We start from the raw sequence: 8,346 nt of genomic DNA, 5'->3' as shown, positions 1-8,346 counted from the left end.
CTGAAAAAAACAAAAAGCAGAATCCAGTATTTTATCAGACTAGAGAGGCCAAGTACTCCTTTCTTATAGATAGTAAGCTAAACACTGCTGAGCTAATGCAAGCATTTTCAGGCCTATCAGCACTAATTCTCACACCTTTAACTGAGTAACTGAACTTTTTAACATAACTGCTGGAATTACCTAAAACTAGCTACCTACCTTACCATACAACAACTTAAGTATTGTGTGTAAAGTGAAGAAGCTCATGTTTACTCAGAAAATTCTACTTAGATTTTGCCAACCTTTAGCAGTGTATTTTTGATCTTCATTCTGAGGTGTGTTGTAAGGAGGAGTTAAATGCTTGAAGCCATTCCCACCAAACAACAATGGTAAGGACGAATGTGCTGCGTTACTTAAAAATGCTGGTTTCATCTCTTGCTAATTGAGTGTGTACAACATGGCTATTACTTTTCAGCCACATTTAGTGTGGTTTAGGCTTAGTTTTGACCTGCTCTGAGCTATGTTATCTGCCTAGCCAATTAAGCTAGCTGCTAGCAAGTAAAAATACCAAAACTTATGCTTTCCTCAGAAAAATCCCAATAAGCTAGTATATACCCAGCTTAAACTCTAAGAACATGATGTTTATGTCGGCTAGATGTCTACTTGGATTTTTAGCCCTCTGTGTATGGATTCTTATTTCTTAAGAATTTTTTTGTCATCTAGGCTAAGTCCAAGTTTCACATTAATATTTCAAAATTTTGACTTACACAGGCGTTACTCAAAATTTTTAGATGTTTCATAAATTTTAATTTCAAGATTGTCTCAAAAAAGTTCCACTTAACTCTGGCTGGCAAATTTTTTCAGTATTAGCTTTAAAATATGACTGACTTTGTAACTCATACCGACTTTTTGGACTGCTTTTTTAACCTAAATTAAAATGGGTAAAACTGAAATGTAGCAGAAAGCAGAGATAATGAATTTGACCTTGATAATATACATCAATCTGGTACCCGTGATACTCTTTATCAAGGCCATAAGTCAGTAGTTGAAAGCTAGAGTGTTAAGTATTTTGGTTATCTTACTGTAATCATCATAACATGTATATTAGTTAATGTCTGCATATAAACAATTTCCTTTTTCAGTCCCACATACAGCAGTATTTTTTTTTTAATTTTATATGTTTCAAATAAAGGTTAATTATATATCATCCCCCTGCGAAAGCAATGTAACGTTCTTCATTTGTATTTGTTTCACATTTTTATAATGTATATGTAAGGACTTAATCATAAAACTTACTGTTTTTCTGGTCCTCTTCTTGTTCTGAAAGACTGGGCCTGTGTCAGGTTCTTGTGAATTTAAGAAAGTTAATGGCGGAGGATGAATTCAGCTTCTTATTGTTACACTTTGGGTGATCCAGCCCATGAGGGTGCGAATGACAGTAGCTCCACCTTTTCACATGAACACACACACAAACACACAAGTAGACATTGGACAGCTAAGCACTAGCTATCCAATCCCTGCCACGGTGACAGCCTCAATTGCCTCTGTAATACAGTCCTGTAGATCATTTTCCTCTAGTTTAAAAGAACAAAAAGTGTTCTCACAGCACCTTTTAGCACTTATTGTGTGGACAGTAATACTCGTTTTTAGGACAGCAGTATCTGGTTGCCATTGTTCAAATGATGCCAGCTGCTCAAATGTAGATAGTTGTCAGGTCCCCGAGAATATAATAACACTGAGATAAGAAGACAAATGGAGCTGAGTTTTATCTGATTTAACAAAAACAATATACAGTATTGCTTTCCCACGATTGCTTTCTCTTTAAGTATTGTTGGAAACTCAGATAGTGGTAGTAGCCCAGTTTATCATCGATATGAGATAAAAAAAAAAAAAGAAAAAAGTGGGAAACACTTTAACCTGGTTCAGAGAATTGGCCTAATAAAGTCTTTTGTTGTGCAAGAATATGTTAGCTGACTGCACAATCGTCATAAGATATTGCATTCTGTTGAGGCCTATAATATGTGCCTAGATATGTCTATGTGTAGATAAGAAATCACGATTGCCATTATTTGGGAGTAGATTGATAACATAGACACTTCATTTGTTATCTCACTTAGAAACTTTGATCGTTTGAGTATGAAATTTTGCTTTACAGAGGTTAAACTCTGCTCTCCATGTGGTAGAATGGTGAAGTTGTTTCAAGTGAAATACTTGGAAAATAAATGAATGAACTGCACCAAAAACATTTGGTGCAGAAAATCATATTTTTTAACCAACCACCATTATTTATAGAAATATACAAACATAAGTGGTAGTACAGTGTATATAAGGCAAATCTGAGTTTTTACAAAGTATTGAGCTTGAAAATGAATATTTGGTTTGACCACCTACTCAATCGTTCTTATAATTTCTTTAAGCAGTCTTCAGGAAAAGTTCTCCAGACGTCTTGAAGGAAAATTCAAACCTTTAGATCTTGGCTTCTTTTCATTCGGTTCTCTGTCAAGATGATCCCACATTGCTTCAATAATGCTGAGTTCCAGGCCCTGGAGAGATCAATCCACTCTTTGTCTGTTATCCAAGTATTCTTTTACTGCATTGCCAATGTGAGTAGGGTTATTGTGGTGCTGAAGAATTAAGCTGTTGCCAATTAGTTGCTTTCCAGATGGTATTGCATTGTTTAAAAATCTGACTGTACTCTTCTGTACTCATAATTACTTCAATTTTGACAGCATTTCCAGCGCCACTGGCTGATGCAGCCACAAACCATGACAGTGCCTCCACCATGTTTTAGAGAGGCTGTAGGCACACTAGTTTACCTCTTTACTCAGCTCCTTCTTGACAACCAACCTTTTACTGCACAGTCCAATATAAAGCCTTTGTAGACTAATAGATCCTTTGAATAGTAGTAAGATGCAGAGCATGCATGACCAGCTGAGGCCGATGTTGTATTTCCAATTAAAAAAAAGATCCTCTAGGCTATAAATAGACCTTGAACTAAGCATTTTCACCACCACCATCTTAGTGTTCGAAACTTGACATGATGAATAAGCAGTGGATCTGACTGCACTGAGGATATATCCCGGCTACTCTAATTGAACACAATTTATTAAAATAAATAATAGTTTTGATTCACTAGGACTTGAAACTAGCGACTGTGTCTATAAAATCATTTACAGAGAGTTTATTGAAAAAGGGTTCTAGGAGGCATTTTCTTAGACTTCTGTACACCCAAACTTCTATGTAACCAGCTGGCCACTAGTGACTACCTGACAAGATTTTGTATGGTAAATGGCCCAATTGTTAACCCATTGTTAGCTATAAAAATGAATTGCCCCATCATATGGGGAAGCAAATAGATAAATCTGTGTGTGCGCTTAATACAACATCATCCTTAGCATGAAGTTAACAAATAACGTGATTGTACCAAAGTGTATATATTGAAATCATAGTTGGATATTTTTTTACGCATAAAAGTTAAGCATTTAAAATTAAAATATTGGCCCCATTAACAAGGGTTTGCTGTACAGCAGATCCTCATTCACCTCTACTGTTTGTTATTAACCTGAAACCAGGTGTTTTGTTCAAAAAGACGTGGCCCTATTTGATAACAGGGTTTTTCATGTGTTGACAACCACATTTAAAAATGTCCGTACTCCTGGAAAAATGTATTATACACTCAACAAAAATATAAACGCAACACTTTTGTTACTGCTCCCATTCCCCATGGGATGGACGTAGAGACCTAAAATTCATTCCAGATACACAATATAACCATCCCTCCCAAACAGTGGTCACAAATCAGTCCAAATGTGTGGTAGTGGGCACATCTGCTATATTGAGATAATCCATCCCACCTCACAGGTGTGCCACATCAGGATGCTGATCTGACATTATGAGTAGTGCACAGGTGTACCTCAGACTGCCCACAACAAAAGGCCACCCTGGAATGTGCAGTTTTTTGCGCTATTGGGGGTCTGGGGACCCAGAACCGGTCAGTATCTGGTGTGACCACCATTTGCCTCATGCAGTGCAACACATCGTTGCATGGAGTCTATCAGATTGTCAATTGTGGCCTGTGGAATGTTGGTCCACTCCACTTCAATGGCTGTGCGAGGTTGTTGGATATTCGTGGGAACTGGTACACGCTGTCGTATACGCCGGTCAAGCACATCCTGAACATGCTCAATGGGTGACATGTCCGGTGAGCATGCTGGCCATGCAAGAACTGGGACATTCTCAGCTGCCGTCTGCCCTGAACAATGTGAACCATGATTCATCCGTGAAGCGCACACCTCTCCAACGTGCCAGACGCCATCGAATGTGAGCATTTGCCCACACAAGTCTGTTACGGCGACGAGCTGGAGTCAGGTCAAGACCCCGATGAGGACGACGGGCATGCAGTTGAGCGTCCCAGAGACGGTTTCTGACAGTTTGTGCAGAAATTGTTTGGTTGTGCAAACCAATTGTTCCAGCAGCTGTCTGGGTGGCTGGTCTCAGACGATCTTGGAGGTGAACCTGCTGGATGTGGAGGTCCTGGGCTGGTGTGGTTACACGAGGTCTGCGGTTGTGAGGCCGGTTGGATGTGCTGCCATATTCTCTGAAACGCCTGTGGAGACGGCTTATGGTTGAGAAATGAACATTCAATGCACGGGCGACAGATCTGGTTGACATTCCTGCTGTCAGCATGCCAATTGCACGCTCCCTCATTGCTTGTGGCATCTGTGGCATTTTGCTGTGAGACAAAACTGCACATTCCAGGGTGGCCTTTTGTTGTGGGCAGTCTGAGGTACACCTGTGCACTACTCATGATGTCAGATCAGCATCCTGATGTGGCACACCTGTGAGGTGGGATGGATTATCTCAATATAGCAGATGTGCCCACTACCACACATTTGGACTGATTTGTGACCACTGTTTGGGAGGGATGGTTATATTGTGTATCTGGAATGAATTTTAGGTCTCTACGTCCATCCCATGGGGAATGGGAGCAGTAACAAAGGTGTTGCATTTATATTTTTGTTGAGTGTATTTGTCTTTTGTTCATCACTTGTGTGTACGGAGTCTCAAATCAGTTGACCTGGTTCATCGCATAGTTTCATGTTCTTCTTATCTGATCTTCTCAATGCCAGGGTATCTCAGGTGTTTTATGTCTGATTTCCTGTCCTCGAGATAATTCATGTAGCACCTGGGGACAAAACTGGCATGCAGTGTTATAACCTCAGATGTGATTTCAAACCAGAGATTGTTTGATACGGGTGTGAAAATGTGCCCGAGTTCATTTCAGTATGACGAAACCCATCCAGAAAAAGACTGCTTTCTTTTGGAGTAAACAACTAGTAAAAAGGTCCCACTGCTGTTTGTTTGAAAAGTATAATGAAATACTACTAATTCTTTGAACAGTTTTCATTTCTTTTATTTTTCAGATTTAATAATTCAACTTATTGTGACAGAATGTATAAAAACTGCCCAGCAAATTTAACTTCTTAACATCTAGCTAGAGGCAGTTTTAGACTTAAGACGCATTTTGGCCTAATTTTTAGCAAGTTTTAAAAACTCTTTTGATCACGAGTCACGGCTATTCTACTGATGACTTTTCTACTGATCACGCTATCAAAAACTAATGTGGATATTCAGTCTATTAAATGTCTTTGTGATTCAACTCGGGTATCATCCATCCGTCGTGCTTATCAAGAACCTGGTCGTGGGACCAGCAGCCTAAGCAGAGAAGCCCAAACCTCTCTCTCCCCAGCCACCTCCCTGAGTTCATCCAGGGGAACAAAGAGCCATTTCCAGGCCATTTGACAGATATAATCTATTCAGCATGACTTAGGTTTGCCCCAAGGCCTCTTTCCAGTAGGAAATGCCCAGAGCACTTCACCCAGGAGGCGCTCAAGAAACTGGGAAGTGCTAATTCTCATTCCTGTCGCTTTACACTCTACGCTACGAACCGCTCCGGTGCAACCTATTTCATTTCGACTCAACATGCCCAGCGTCCCTGCTTTTGAAGTTCTGCCTCAGGTCGGTGTTAAAGATCCCACAGACCGGGCCTCTGCCAGATTTTCCAAGTGCACCTTCACTATACGTTTGTATAGTGTCCAGCATCTTTCCCCAACTTACCACCAGTTGATATGGACACCTTTATGGACAAATCACTATTTGCAAAGAAGTCTTATGACAGACCCGCCTTCGGGTCTCACTATTGTTACCGATGTGAGAATTGAAGCCCCCCTTTAAGAATCACCAGATGACTCTAGACCACTTTGGTATACAAACCATGGCCGACTCAGTGACTATAAGGTGCCCAGGTCAGCATGTACTTGTACAATTTAACATGTAAAAACATGGTGAAAGTCCTTCACCCGAACATCGTTCTCTGAACCCCTGAACAGGTGACAGGTATAAGATCAGGTTTAAGGTGGTACCGGATGAAAGATTAGTTGGATGCATCTGACTGATGTTATTGGGTAAATAAAATAAAGTATATTAAAATGGACTGAAATCCACCATATACTAAATGTTAAGACATTCATCTCATTGATACTGTATGTGTCATGTATGTCTGTCACCAGAGTGGTAATATGGTTTAATAAGGCTTCATATTCATGCTCACTGTGAGCAAGATTGTAAATAAAGTTTTTTTTAATTTAATTGATATATGTGTGTTACTAAATATAGTTCAATATAAAGTTGGTCTGTGGAAAACATCAATACCTAAAAAAATAAACAGCATAGTACCATCAGTATTTCAATAGTTTAATTTTCCAAACAATCACACAATTGTTCAGGTAAAACAAACCTTTTGATTACAGTTCATGTAATTTTACAAGGTGCATGGCTGCTGATTGTATATACACATTACAGGCCATTACTGAAACAAGAAAATATATGTTTTTTTCAGAACAAAGATACTCTTATAGTTTCTTGGTTTAAGCTTTCAGATTGTACAAGCTGAATCAAAGCACGATGAATTTAAAACCGGGACTTTCTCAAAAGAATCCCCAAACAATAGACTGATGCAGAAAATTTCACCTAGCAGACTCTAACCTTAAAAGTGGAGCAAAACTTGCAATAAAAACCAACCATCCTCCAACTTATTCAGTAACATAAAGCAGAAAGCCACTGAAGGTGTTGTAGTAGCTTTCATCACAGAGATAGCAGCCACTGCTTAAGGTAACAGTCACCATGTCTCCAACTTTCAGGTGCATGGCCACAACTATGGTGGCGCTATCTTCTTGGTCATTGGTATTAAACTCTTTGGCTCTTGCCATCACTTTATTGTTAACCTGCAGATTGGCACAGGCAGCCAGCATGTTGCCGGGAGACCCTGCGTCACTGAAGATGGTGACTGCGAGACTGTAGACGCCTGAGAAAGGAACGGTGAAGACGCCAGTGTTCATGTTGTAGGCTCCGCCCAAGTTAAGGAAGGCATTTTTGTAGATGACGACCTTGTTCATTTCGCTGAAGGGGCCGTAACACTTAAAATTCTCATCGCTGAATAGAGAGAAAGAGAAGGCAACGCGGCTGGCTGGAAATGCAAAAGGGAGGTGGTGTGTTAGCAGTGCAAAAAAATCTGCTTTTGCTGTTATGTCCTTTATAATTGATCACTTACCTTCAACCACCCTGAGACTTTCTTTTGTCTTTTGGAAGTCCTTCTCCAGCTCAGTCATGCTCTTGTTAAAGTAGGTCTTCAGCCTGTTCACCTCTTGCACCATCAGGCAGCAACCACAGGAGAATTTGTCCGTGCTGCATGCTGAACACAAATACACATTAACACACTTGCAACAGAGAATATATGAGCACACACTTTTTGTGCAGTCATAGTTCCTCACCACTGCCTGCGTTGGGGTCGGGATCTGGAGCAATCCGGACGGGTCCGTTCCAGGAATATTCGTTTTGAGCAAACGCTGCATTCAGCAGACACAGCAGTACAAGAGCTGTGGAGAAAAATGTGAAAGAGATAAACCAATTAAGAAAGAGAAAGCGCTACTTACTAGATACCTGTTTTGTGTGTAAACGTAGGCTCACCTCTCATGCCGACACTAAATGATGGCAGCTTCATGAATGAATGAAAGGTAAGAGAGACTGATGAGCTCAACAAGAGTCATGGATATATATTTTTCACAGCGCTCCTCCCTTATTGCCTTCCAACTTTGACAACGCCCCTTGTTGGGTTTTTTCCCTGTCCTTTTTACCTGTGCAACTGATAAAGCTGTATCATCACCACTTGATCTCAGCTTTAAAAATCACACAGAAGCAGGTACACACCCTGACTCTAAGGCTTTGTTGTGGATGCCGGTGAGGTGTCATCTATCATCTGGAAAGAGGTGTCAGTGTGTTCTCATTAGCAGACAAGGTGTAAAGTGCTGG

General features: G+C 40.3%; 1 protein-coding gene across 1 annotated transcript; it reads right to left on the bottom strand.

The window, feature by feature from the left end:
• Positions 1 to 7,070: 7,070 nt before the first annotated feature.
• Positions 7,071 to 8,038, bottom strand: LOC146618469 (complement C1q tumor necrosis factor-related protein 3-like). The gene is made up of 4 exons (XM_085371564.1): positions 8,005 to 8,038; positions 7,809 to 7,913; positions 7,589 to 7,729; positions 7,071 to 7,504 (listed from the first exon to the last, which is right to left on the bottom strand). Exons 1-4 carry the CDS (start codon positions 8,036 to 8,038, stop codon positions 7,071 to 7,073), a joined length of 714 nt encoding a protein of 237 aa, XP_085227690.1.
• Positions 8,039 to 8,346: the final 308 nt, after the last annotated feature.

This window comes from Diplotaxodon limnothrissa, linkage group LG14 (genome assembly GCF_057381915.1).
Source record: "Diplotaxodon limnothrissa isolate DT_005_m linkage group LG14, D_limnothrissa_male_GT1.1, whole genome shotgun sequence".
Classification (NCBI taxonomy): Eukaryota; Metazoa; Chordata; class Actinopteri; order Cichliformes; family Cichlidae; genus Diplotaxodon; species Diplotaxodon limnothrissa.
Note: the sequence above shows the minus strand (reverse complement) of the source record. Positions and strands in the feature narration are given on the sequence as shown.